This window comes from Drosophila serrata, unplaced genomic scaffold (assembly GCF_035046125.1).
Source record: "Drosophila serrata isolate PLE 108 unplaced genomic scaffold, ASM3504612v1 contig_382, whole genome shotgun sequence".
Classification (NCBI taxonomy): Eukaryota; Metazoa; Arthropoda; class Insecta; order Diptera; family Drosophilidae; genus Drosophila; species Drosophila serrata.
This window is the reverse complement of record NW_028257280.1, coordinates 5342406-5355607: the sequence shown is the minus strand read 5'-3', so window position 1 is coordinate 5355607 and position 13202 is coordinate 5342406. Positions and strand designations below refer to the sequence as shown.

At 42.2% G+C, this 13202-nt stretch overlaps 1 protein-coding gene across 1 annotated transcript; it reads right to left on the bottom strand.

Moving 5' to 3' along the window:
• Window positions 1–4720: 4720 nt before the first annotated feature.
• On the bottom strand, window positions 4721–6758 carry LOC110186633 (uncharacterized). Its single transcript, XM_020955892.2, has 2 exons — window positions 6471–6758; window positions 4721–6409 (listed from the first exon to the last, which is right to left on the bottom strand). The coding sequence occupies exons 1-2, from the start codon at window positions 6591–6593 to the stop codon at window positions 5036–5038; spliced, it is 1497 nt and encodes a 498-aa protein (XP_020811551.2). The 5' UTR covers window positions 6594–6758; the 3' UTR covers window positions 4721–5035.
• Between the last annotated feature and the right edge of the window lie 6444 nt (window positions 6759–13202).

Sequence of the window (13202 nt, the reverse complement as noted above, 5' to 3'; positions counted from 1 at the left end):
AATTGTAAGGAAAGTTCCTAAAGTTTGTAGATCACAAATCCCAAATAAATATTTAAAAATTAATAATCTCATAATTTTAATAATATAATAATTTCTCCCACTTAAAAATTTTCCTGAACACCATTTTCCCCATTTTATAAGGTATTCCAAAGTTGTTTTTCCTTGATGGTGGTTCGTCTTAGCATTCTTACTTGTCTTAGCTGGAAAAGCATGAAAACCACACGCAGCAATTATTAATTCAATTATTTTAGCGCAAACAGCCACCTCAGACTAGGAGCGAGAGTCCTGAAGACCCAGGACCAAGTCGCAGGAAGCTGCGCGGCATAAATGAGTGCTCTGTGTGTGTGTGTGTGTGGAGTGGATGAAATAGAGTAGCACAAACACAATTAAGACAACACTGCGAAGGAGCAAAGGGAATGCCAGGATTCAGAGCGAATGAAAGGAGAGCAAATAAAGTGGGAAATTTAATTAGGAATCAGCAGTGAAAGAAGAAGTGCAGGACTCGCAGGATAAAGCTGCTACTGCTGCTTCAGCTGATATACCTGATGGGGCTAGCTGACCGGACATGTGAATTAATAACAGCATCCGTTTCCGGTCAAAAATGTAGCCTCGCACTCGCTGGTGAGTAAAAGCCTCAGAGGGTCCTGTGGAATTATAATAATAATATTAATAATGAGTGGCCAAAAAAGCAGCAAAAAGGCGGACTGCAAACGGCGGCCAATGTGTCCGTAACAACTTCCGGCATGAAGTTGGACATTTTATTGTCGCCGGAAAAGTTTTCCCCACCGAAAGGGAGGGAGGAAAACAAAGCGAATCTAGGTAAATTGTAAATTGTAAAGTGCAAAAGTTTTGGCCAAGTTGAAGTCACCTGCTCGGGTTCCCAAACTAGCTTGTACCGAGACGAAGGAAGCAAATCGAAATGAAGTCCTTTTTTTTTGTTTCAATTCCAGGACAATTGGCCCCAGACACAGAGGGAGCTCCTCATCAGGCATCAAGGTATAATTTGGCCGGGGACTATTTCATTTTACGGCCAAAGTGCCGCATTTGCATAAAGTTTTATTTTCTTTGACCCGCACTTGGGGACTTCTTTCCTTTCTGGCCACTGTCGCGTCGTCCTTTTCCCTCTCCTCGTCTTCATCCTGCCTGATTTCCATTCGTATTTCGTCTACTTTGTCGCCAGGAAGTGATTTCCTGCAGCTGCAGCTATTGAAATTCAATATCTTTGCCAAAGCATGGGGGCGGGAAATCCCCCACGGGGGAATATCCAGCTCCTTAAAGTCCTGGGATCAGCTTTAACAAGTGTTTGCACCACATCCACACGCACACACACACATCAGTCAATATGTATTATATATTCCCGTCGAAAGGTAATTTGAAAATCAAACAAGCAGCGACTCCTTGGCAAATCCTTTCAATTGCTGCAATTTACTGGATAAATAGGATCAAAATCGAATTTAAACGGCAAACAAATTTTTTCCCTGATTTCCATTTTGTTGACAGAACTTTTCACTTATGTTGCCGAATAAGCAGATTATGCCAAGATAAGGGTAGAACAGACACATATCTATATATCGCACACACCTACCCGCCCACAAGAGGGTAAATATGGATAACACGCCTCTTTATCGCCTTTTAAATATCTGGAAATTTGCAAAGAAATCAAATAAAACTGATATTTTCTTGCTGTTTAATTCTTTTAGCTTACTTGTGACTTTGTGAACTTAATATTTAATGTTCTATCGGTTTTAATAAAAATATTAACTAACCTTCTTATTAATATTTACATTTTTGCTCCCTTTTCAGGTTATTTTTAGTCAGACGTTTGCAGCGCAGTAAAGTAATAGATTCTCTTTAACGTTTTTCCAGTCCACTTAAAACCTGGAAGTTTATTGGAAGTGTCCATCTGATATTGAGCGCATCGCCGTAACTCTCTCGCTCTCGCCTCTTTTGCCCGCCGCCTTCCAAGACGGCGGAGCGACTCTCACGGTGGTCGCTGAAAATCAGTATCTCCCACGCCACCGCCAAACGTAAAGCAAAAACGAAGAGGTCCGCATGGCGGAGATCACGGCGGTTGAAAAATAAACTAAACAGAGGGAAAAACACCTCGGAAAACTGAGAAAAAGTGTGGAAAATCGGTGAAAAGTCTTAGTAAAGTCGGTGCAAGGCCTGCAACAGCCTCCGGCCGCGGCTGTAGCAAAGTACATATTTATGTAGGAGATCGCGGCGGTTAAAAAAATCGAAAGGCGCGTTAAAATACAGGCAGAAAAGCGAGGAAGAGTGTGAAAAGGTGTGTAAAATATGTGGAAAGTGTGTGAAAAGTGTTTGTGAAGTGAGGGCAATCCTTGTAAAAGCCCCGAGTCGCAACTGTACCAAGATCAGTGCGTAGTTTTCAGCAAGTGCTTTTTTTTTACATTTTTTTTATATGTATACTATGTATACATACAAGTGTGCAAGTGTGCAAGCGAGAAAAGAAGATCAAATGCCAAAAGGTGTCGCAAATTTCTATTCTCTCCTCGCCTCGCTTGCCTGTCAATCGTTTCGTTACACTCGAAAAAAAATCGTGTCGTTCGCATAATTAGAAATATTTAATAATAATAATAATAAAAAAATATTATACAAATGAACAAACATATATAAAAAATTAAACATATAATAAAAGAAGAACGAAGAAGAAAATAATAAAATAAGCGGTTGAACTTTTCGTTGTGTGTATCTCCGCCAACTTATTCTAATTCACCGTTATAATCTGGGTCTGCAGCAACAACAACAATGTAAACAGGTGAGTGAAGCAGCTGAAGCAACAACAACAACTGTAAACGGGTGAGTGAAGCAAATTTTGTTTTCTTTTTTGTCGCCTACTCCTTTCCTTGCCTTTGCCCGCTCATTTCTTTACTCTCCTGCCCTTGAACCAAAATGCCCTTACTAGCTTACTCAGCTCTCTCTCTCTCTCTCTGAGCGACCTGGAAACATAGAGTGAGGGAGCCTCTTAGAGAGTACGATCCACTCTTGTAGATCTCATTTGGAAAGCTGCTGCCTTTGTTTACCTTTTTTTCTCTTCGCAATTTGTAAAGTTTGAAATTTGAAGAAAGAAAAAACTAAATGCTTGTGAAATTTAGCGAACTTTCTTGTAATTTTATTGTATTTTTAACTTTTAATATATTTCTGCTTAGAAAAATATATCAAAACAATAATTTTATCCGTTTTGTATGCTCTTTAGGTTTCGTTTTTAACCGCCTCAGAAATATTTTAATTAAATTTTGCATTTGCAGTTGAATGGTTATCCCTGTGGCAAGGCAAAACTATTTACGTGCCTCGAACAAAAGTGAAATCATTCGATTTTATTTATTTTCACTCGAAACTTGAAACTTTTCACCCCCCTCTCTCTCTCTCTGGGAAAAGAAAACTTGCGCAAAAAGGCAACCGAAAACTTTTAGAGAAAACTTTCTTGGTTCCTCCTCAGTTTGAGCCACCCCTCCTCCTTCCGTCTTTTCCACAAACATAAACAAGATTAATTTCACATGTTTTCCAGAAGGTGGAGCGGTCGGGGAGGTGCGGAGGGGTGGAAAAGCTGCTCGAGTTATTACTTTGATTATGTTTATTCTAGTCATGAAATCCAAAGGCTCGTTTCATGTGCACTTCATTTAATAAACCCCTGCCACAAAAATGAAGGCGCGAAATGATTTCCTTGGCATTTTTGCCAGCTCGTGCAAGTTTTCCTCATTTCTTGTGTGATTAGCCAAGTGAAAAAACAAGAGATTAGAACCAACTATTTCCAACTTCATTTTGCCCGAGGATATTATCCTGCAGGAGTGTGAGAATTTAGTGAGGTGAGATGAAAGGATACCCATGTCATTAATTTTTGGGGAACATTTAATATGGCTATGGTAGATTAAGATAAATACTTCATCTCTTGGAATATTTATATATTTTATTATTAATTACATTTTTATCTATTTATTTAAATCCCACCTTGCTCTTGGCACTCTACCTTCGATTTAAGATAAGTTTAGAGCTATTTAATATACCAACTAATCTAGAACCTGTCTGTGATCTTTCCACTATCTGCCAATTGGCTGGCAAATTTGGCCAACATCCAATGTATGATGCACATATATATATCTAGATATGTGGCGACTCTTAAGTGCTTTTAATTATGTCCACTTAAGTCTCAATATCGCTCAGCTTCCGAAGCGAGCAAATCACACACAAGAGCCACACGCATCGTCATTGCAATGGGAAAGATGTGAAAACAGGAAAAGCAGAGGCGGGAAATTCCCCCCTTTTTCGCTCCGCGCTCGGCGCACTCTAAATAAAGCATAACAATTTATGAAATTTTAATTTTTACACTTAATAACACGCCGAGTTATGGGCGCGCCAAGTGAAACGGCCCAAGCGAATTTTCCGCGGCGGAAAAGCGCTTATAGAGACATCATCGTGAGACGCCCGGGCAGGTGGCCCCACCTCCGGATTCGGTTTGGATTCGCCATCGGACCGGGCTCCCGGAGTGGGGCATCTTGTGTGGCGCAACTGCAGACGTTGGGCGCAATTAGAGACGCTCGGTGCCCGCTATATTTTTGGCCACCGGCGGACCAGGGGATTATGCCATAAGTCTCACGTGGCAAAAAATTAAAGAAAATATCAACAGAATGGAGCACTAATTTCAGACATTTTAAATATACTTTTAGTTGGAAATTCGCTAGCTTCAAATAATTATGAGTTCTTTACTTTTTTTTATTTTAATTTTTATTATGGAGTTGGTTTTTTATGCTTTGAAAATATTACCAAAACTCAAGGCTTTTGCTCTGTACATTTGCTTCATATTCCAAACTTTTAATATTTACGTATTTACAGAGATTTATGCCAAAGGTTAGGCTAAACTGAAAACACTGACCGATCCAGAATTTAAAATTTTCAAACTGGGTAGAAAAATTTGAAATCCTGGTCGGTCCATTTAATATCACGTGTTCCCACCCCAAGTCTTTTTTTTTTGACCTTCTCAAACATTGAAATTTTGATTGACATTGGAAATGGGATATTACTGCTCCTGACTCTTGCTGGCTATATCCTTACTTTCACTTTGGGCTATTTGGCCAATCAATTGATTGATCAATCCTTGCTGCTCTTGTTCTATTTGGGTTTGAAGACGTTGTTGCTCGGCCTCCTGGCGGGAGGCCAACGATTGGAAGAGATGCAACTGCTGCAAAATATCGGAAACCTCGATTCCAGTTTCCGTACGCCTGATGGGATTTCTGATGATTTTAGGTACTTGGCTGTAGTTAATCTTTGATGCTGCTGGTTGCTGATCGAGTGATTGGATGTAATTCTCTTTCTGCGACTTGTGCAAGTCCTCGAAATCAGCTTCTACACGCTTGATGGGTGTCCTGATGCTTTTAGGGATATTGTTATTAATCTTCGGCGAAATTGGGATTCGGGAATCCCCTCCTTCTGCGCGATTGATGATCTTGGGTACTTGGTTATTAATATCAATCTTCGGCGATTCCGGAATTTGGAATCGTTGCTGCTCCAGGGGAGATTCCCCTACTTCCATGCGCTTTATAGGAGTAATGATGCTCTTGGGACCCTGATGGTTATTAGTCCTTGGCGGTGGTTTCAATTTAGCCAGCTCCTCTCGTTTTCTAGCCATTTCATTGCGTTTTAAAGCCACTTTGGCCCCATAATTACGCCGTCTTTCATTGGCACTATTGGCCTTCAAGACAATCGGCTCGTGAGAGGAGTCATGTCCAGGTGCGATCACAGGAACCTCAGGTAGTTGATTCGGGGTCAGAACAAGTGTTCGATTGCGCCTTATGGGAATCTTGCTACGAAACTTGCTTTCAGTCGTCTTGGTTGAAGCCACGGAGATTTGGGTGGCACTGGAAAAGGCCACAGGTCGTCCTGGCATTCGTTCCTGGCCGGGGCGTACCCTCAAATCTGTGGTGGTGATGGAGCGTTGCAGTGGCTCATTAGAGTTAATTTTGGGCACCAAGCTGGATATCATGGTACCCTTCTCCATGGGCAAGATCACTGCTCGTTGCGGGGCATTCTCTATGACCACGTGAGATGCTTTTAAAATGGGTAGAGTCTTGCCTGGAGCAATCGTAATTAGCTTTTTTGTGCTGTGATCATAGATTGCAGTCTCCGACTTCTGAAGTTGCTGCCGGAAGCGTCCCATCACAACCAGGGGAGCAATGGATGTGGTAGTAGAAACGGAAACGGGGTTGGATTTAGGTTTAGGATTGGTATTGGAATTCTCGTTCAGTGCAGTATTAGTGGCGGCATTAATCATGCGTGGCATCAGGCACTTGATCTGCTTCTCAGCGACAGCTGGCTTGCTCCTCTTCAGGGTCATCTCTATGGCCAAAGCTTGCATTCGGAGCTGCTGCATCTCCAGACGTTTTATTTCGGTCATCTAAAGGTGATCAAGAGAAGGTTATAGGGGCTTATATATTCATTTAGCTTTATATACCCACCAAAGGCGGCAAAATGTGTACCCCATCTAGGCTGTAGGCCGACTCGAATTTATCACTAAGTCTGTTCAAGTCGGCATGGACTATAAGGTGCTTGGATATTTGCAGCGTGCACTCGTTGTTCATTATGTATAATTTTCAGGTATAAAATATTCAGTGTGTGAAATATTTTAAGGAAATTTGTTCACTCGTGTGTGCTGTGTTGAGTAAAATAATAGAATGAACTTCAATTTAAAGGAATGCGAAGTAAACCAAAAGGCTTGTGACAGTTAGAAATGAAAGTGTTTGCATGGCATGCTTTTCCACACTTTTTGGAAGAATGAATGAAATATATTTTCAGAACAGGGTTGCTGTTCATGGACAATAAATAAGTTCAGTTCTTGCTGTGACCCCAAAATATCCTTGACTCTAGCTTAAAGATTTCTCCAAGTGCACAACACATGCAATCCTCACCCATTTGGCAGTCCGTATTCGTAGCTATGTCCCGTATTCAAGTCCATATCCGGACGGAGGCTGACAAATGCGCCGCTCGTCGCCGGAGCGTGCCACAAAAGGTACGGGCCATTCGGGCATTCGAGCGTGGAGCAGCAAACAAGGCGCCCAAAATAAAGTCCACTCCATTACCGGCAGGACTTTCGGTCCTGAGTCCCGGCCAAACACACACACACACACTAAGGTATTGGCCAGGCTGTCGTCTGGACTGCATACGACTTGCTTTTTGGGGGGGAAAAATTTGTCTTGGCCGCTTGTAGGTGTGATTTGTTTTTTAAATTTTCAGGCTGTTCAGAGGGGGGAGCTTTGAACTGGCCAATTTGTCTCTCCCCCGTTCCTTTTTATTTGCCAACAAAGTCACGTAGCCTTTTCACTTGCATGCAGACTTGCGACATGCGGCAATTTTCCACTAAATTTGCCATGTCAAACATAAGTATTTCGACCCGAACAAACAGCAAACCTGCTTTCTTCTCTGCTCATAAAGAATTCAAATTAATACATTAACTGCTTTGGGTGCGAGGGAGGGCAAGAATCCCAGGTAATAAGCGCTGAGATGTTCGTGCCAAAGTCTCGAAAGTTTCGCTTGCAGGCAATTTGCTTCAAGTGGCAATTCGGGAGCGTGCCAAGTGCCTTGGTAACGGTAACAGCCCACGGATTACACAGCACACTAGAAGGGGGGTTGAGGTGGAGGCTTTTACGGTCTAACCGCCGACACCACAAAAGGTATTTATCTCATTGTGCGTAGATTAAGAGATGCTCTCAAATTAGGTGAGTGTCGTCACGTGATGAAGATAAAGCTGAAGGCGGCAAACCAAATAGGAAGTTGGGGATAAAAGGTGGCACAAACAGGAAGTACTGACTTGGGTTAAACTGAGCTTGACTTTATACTAAGACATCTAGAGGCTTTAATCTGCTATTGTAGGGTATTTTTTAGATAGTAACCTTAGCTAAGAATCTTCTCAGAACAAAACTGCATTCGTCTCCATTTCCACCTCTGACTAGGCACAGCTTAACCCCTTGAAACCCCAGTTTCCATTCCTATCCCTCTGTGTCTCTAAATCCTAACCAAAAACCAGACCAAACGCAGCCAGACTCTGCTCCGGTTACACTTCATAAATTTAAAGAATTATGAGCCGTGACGCAGACGGAAGTGGAATGCAGCCGCAGTGGGAACACGTCCGTCGCCAAGTGGCCAGGACATGCCAGGAGGAGTACGGGCATTGTGAAGTGAACCGCGCGGAGAGGGAGGTCAACAGGTAATAACGGTTGCACGATTGGTTGGCCCCGACAATTTCTGCAGAATTTATGTTACAACCTCAAGTGGAGCGAGGCAGCGTGAGTATCTGTGTGTGTATCTCCTGGATCGGATTATAGACTATAGCCTTCCTTTCATACTTTTTATTTTACGAGTGGAATATCCCCTGGTTTTATGGTTGGACAATCGATGACAGTTGAGCATTGATTTTCGCTGAGGCGGATGGTTTTTTTTTTCTCGCGGGATAAGGTTCAAGACTAAAGTTCAAAGCTTTTTCATTGCTTTAATTGAGTTGCCACAGGCTCATGCATATGCAGGGCTCAATTAAAAGTGCGCCAAGAAAAAGCGAAAGACAAACAAAAACTGGCGACGGTGGCGTGGCACAAGGACGATTCCTTTAGTGAAGAGGGGGGGGATGAGAAAATGTCTGCAAGTGACTCGCAGTCGAGTCGCTGTCTGTTGACATTTCGCGGTATGGAAAAAATTAAATTAAAATGCAAATTAGGCATTCCCGAGGAGTCTGGCTTGCGGCATTCAACTCCTTGAGTCCTTCAGAGGCAAAAGTGACAAATTGTTGTAAACACTGCAAGTTACGTATACGCCTCGTGGGACAACCGACTGTCACCTACGAAATAAGGGTCTCAGCTCTCAGAACTCTACCTTATATTGTATACATATTTTATCGTAGAGCCAAGGAGCACCGACTTAGGGCCAAGATGAATGTTTTTATTTCTACCGCCTGCTTTCGGCGGTCGGTAAATTATGCAAAGTAGTTGCGTAATGCTCTTGTTACAATAATTTAATCTTGTAATCTGTTTCTGTTTCGACTGCCACCGCTCTACCCTCGGCAAGTGCCATAAATAATTCAACTGGCCTGCTGCAGATGCCACCGAAAGCCCAAAAGGCTGCCGAAAAGGAAATATCCTTGAAGGAATCTTTGCATTTTTAATTTCAAGGTAAACAAGCGCAGATAACTTCGCCGCCAGAAACGGAATCCTAATGAGCCTCTCAAGGTGGTCTCCAGGATTGACATTTCAGCGGGACGGAGCACGTTAATTCAATTTCCGGGAGCTGAAACAAAAATAAAAGAAGGAAGGCACAAAGTTTATCCAGTCAACCCCTTTTGAGGGTTTTTTTTTTCGAGGGGTAGAGAATGGGAATGGTATATTAACGAACCCCATTTGTGGGAGGCTAATTACGACAAGCTCATCCCCTTGAAGAAGTCTAAGATGAGCATAGGTTTGGTACCATATATCTCTAAGATATGTTAAGAAACTCAACCTAATTACTCCTTTTTTTGCATCCTTTTAAGTAGCTCTTTAAGGAGCACACGTTAGGTCATAAATCAGCTGCCACAAAATGTATGTAAATCCACCGACGAAAAAACTGAAATCGCAGACAACTTAAAATTTCAATAACATTCCCGTCGTGTCTTGGCCTCCTGGCACAAGGTGCACAAGGGTACGAAACACACACTAACACCCTGAAGCAATAACATTCACAGGATGTGTCTTTTCCTGAGGTTAAAACGGAGATGGAGTAGGAACTGGATCCGAACGGAAGCAATACACGTTGACACGTCGCACGGATACAAAATGTGGCGCTGTTAGTTCCGCCGTTTCGCTGGAGACAAAGGACGGCGGCGGCGTAATGTAACGGAAACTCTATTGAATTGCGATAAAAATCGCGTTTGCCAACGGTATTCCTTCCCCTTTTGAACCGCTCCACCTCCTTCGACCTGCGCGTCCTTGCAGGATTGCAGGAGACACGGGTTTAGCCATTTTAAAGCATACTTTGCGGCTTGTCAACAGGCGGCAAAATTTATTGCAAATGTACGCCAAAAGAAGAGTTGCACGAACTTTTGGAGTTGTGTGTTTGTTTAGACGGGTATATTAGTTAGTTCAATGATTTTGGTATAGAGGATTTATGGATTATTGGGAGGTAAAAAATGATAATATAATTAGTTAGAGGAAATTTAGAGGTTTATAAATAGTAAGATCTCCCCATTTATAATTTTTTGCACCTTTGAACGATCATTTAGTGATAGAAATTTGTGGGAATTAGTTAGGCAAAGAACGAAGTTAAATAAATAAATATATTTCTTTTAATAATTTTAATAATTTATATATTTTACTAGGAATTCTTGACATCAGACAAAGTGTATTTAATATTCTATGAATTTTCTAGAACTTTCTCATCTTCTCACTTGTGGAAAATGCTTTTCCTGTTGACAATGTTATCGTTACGGTTATTGATTGAAATTTTTTACACTTTGCTTGTTGCCACATTGCTTCCCCCTTAACCCTTTATATGTTTTTTTTTTACCAAGGGTTAAACGAAAGAGCGACAGCTGCTGCCAAAGCTACAGCTTCTCCCTGTTTTTTTCTTGATTTGACAAAGAGTTGAAGCAGCCAAGGAGCAAGCCAGCTATCATCTGGAGCAGGTATGCCTGGTCTGGCTCCATAGTTTCCCCCTCAAAACGTCTACTCTGGTTCAGCTGGCCTACACGCACATCCTGTCACTTGCAGGATCTTCGGCAAAAGGACCATTCACATCACCTACACAATGACAGGGGAGACGCACAATGGCCACATCAATTGTGCATTTCATTTAACTTGCCACGCCCGTGTGACTTTTAAGTGTTGCCGTATACGGTCTACCGTGGTCCCCCCTTAACCCTCTAAAGCCACTATTTAACCCTCCCCTGCTCGGGGATGTACCGAGTGCTGGACATGACAGCTTCTGCATGAGCAACTCTCTCTCTCTCGATTTGGATGTGGCCCCTATGGCAAACATGTTGCTGCCAAAAGGCCGAAAGCCGAAAGCCAAAGCCAAAGCCCTTGTCCGTAGGTTTTTAGGTGTGTTTAGGTATTATCTTGAGTGAGGGAGGAGGAGAAGGAGGGGAGGAAGGCTGGTGATGAGCATGTGGCAACAACCAGCACCCGCCAAACACCAAACACCGAACACCGAACACCGCCCACAGCAAACTTTGTGTGCGTTTGTGTCATTGTTAAATTTTGCGCTCGAACGATCTGCAACGGATGACATCCGTATGGCAGGCAAGTTACTTTTTGATTTACAGTATGCTACTTTTTATGCCCCTTTGGGTAAATTAGGGTTAAGAGTATATTGGGTTTTGGGGAGACTTAATTAGAATAAGCTTTAAACTACTTTAAACATTCAAAAGAAACATGGTGAAGTTCTGAATCAGAGTTGAGGAATCCAATACTTTATTTATTGTGGTTTCCATTTTATAATACATATTATAATAAACATATAGATAAATAACGAAGTTAATGCATTAATAGTTATCAATTTGATGTACTTTTAAAACTATAATTCCCCCATTTTTATTAGGTATTCTACAGTTAAGAAGAATATTTCTCATTCAACAAAATCTAAACTCTTTTCACTGGGTATTCTAGATTTATCAGACTTTTCTAAACATTTCTAACTGGTGGTCCATCAAATGCCTGGCTGTTCGTTGCGACCTCTGACCCCCTGGATCCCTGTTTCCTGCTTTTCCCCCTCCGAAAAATCCCTCCTGTCCAAGGTGCAGCAAAGGTTGTCACAAGTCGTCCCCCGCCTGTCGTTTGCTGGCTGTTGGTTGTCGGTTGTTGGCTGTCGTTAGCATTTGGTTTAAATTGCGCAAAATGCGTGTAATTGCTGGAACTGACGATTGAATGAGCCCGTGTATTAGAAGGAGATGCAGACGTAGCAGTAGTCGGAGTTGCCTGACCCGTCCAGGCGCCATCCTCAAGATTTAAAGTTTCTGATTTGATTTCATCTTTGTGTGAGTCTAAATGTATATATCTATATATTCCCTCAGCCTGACTGTAGTAATTATGAGCGCATTGTTGTGCGAAAAATTGAGTTTCAGTTTCTGGGAGTTGTTGAGTTTGTTTAGCTCTAAACTTGCGCCGCACTACTTTGGACTGTGACCAAGGGTTGGGCCTTGGTCTGGATCTGGAAGTGGAAGTGGACTCTGGCAGATGTTTCCGTTTCCCCTTTTTTCGACTGGATGACTGGTTGGCAGCAAAGTGAAAGTGTCCGGAAGAAGAAGGGAAAGTGGTAGCTGGGCATAAAACTTGTACAAATTGATAAACGAATTAGAAGGGATTGCTAAATTAAGATCCGAGTGGAGTAGAGTTAAATATAGTAGTATATAGTGTAGTTCAATATATGATAAGTATTTTATATATCTATGAATTTTAAATTAGTAAGCTATATATATAAATTTGTTTTTCCTTATTCCCCATATATTTGTATCAAACAGAGATTCCCTCTGACCTTCGCTTGGGCACCTTTCCCTTATTTTCCCCCATTTTTATTTCACGCTCAAGTAGGCGCAATTAAAAAACTCTTTCCCTGCATTTTCCCTGCGATTTTCCCTGAATTTTCGTACTGGTTCCCATTTACCCCATTTGCATTTGCATTGCCTGTTATTATTGCTGTTGATAAAAGATTGCACAATGTTTACTCGCACTCTGCCAGGCCCTCTCCTCCACTTTCCTCCATTCATGCAACATTTTTCGCAGTGTGCAATGCAAATTTGCGGCCGATGCGGTAATTGCCGCTCATTATGGTCAGGCAAATGTGGCCATTGCCATTTGCCAGTGCTGGCCATGGTAACATTGGAGACCATGGAGGCCCAAAACCCGGCTCTCGAACCGGGCTCGAACCTGGCTGATAAGACAAATGCAGTTGCACCCTCGTTGCCGCCCATCGCCCATCGCCCACGCTTTTAATGCAATTTTTACGTACATTTCTCCCTGGCGAGGAGGACAGGAATCGGTCCATAAGTCACTTTAATGGGCTTTCAATGAGGTGTGTGTGCCCCGGGAAAGTGGAAAAGCGTAGCATAAAGGGGAGGCTCAAACATTACGCAAATGCATTAATGGCATTTTAATGTTGAGGTATTCCCACACACACACACACACCCCTCCACCTGGTAAGGGGTCTTTCGTGGAATTTCAACAATTTTCGAC

Excerpts from the sequence above, each read along its gene's own strand:
- LOC110186633 (XM_020955892.2), bottom strand. The coding sequence starts at position 6,593 with ATGAACAACGAGTGCACGCTGCAAATATCCAAGCACCTTATAGTCCAT. Across the intron at positions 6,410-6,470 it reads TACACATTTTGCCGCCTTTG|ATGACCGAAATAAAACGTCT; the intron begins GTGGGTATATAA and ends GATCACCTTTAG.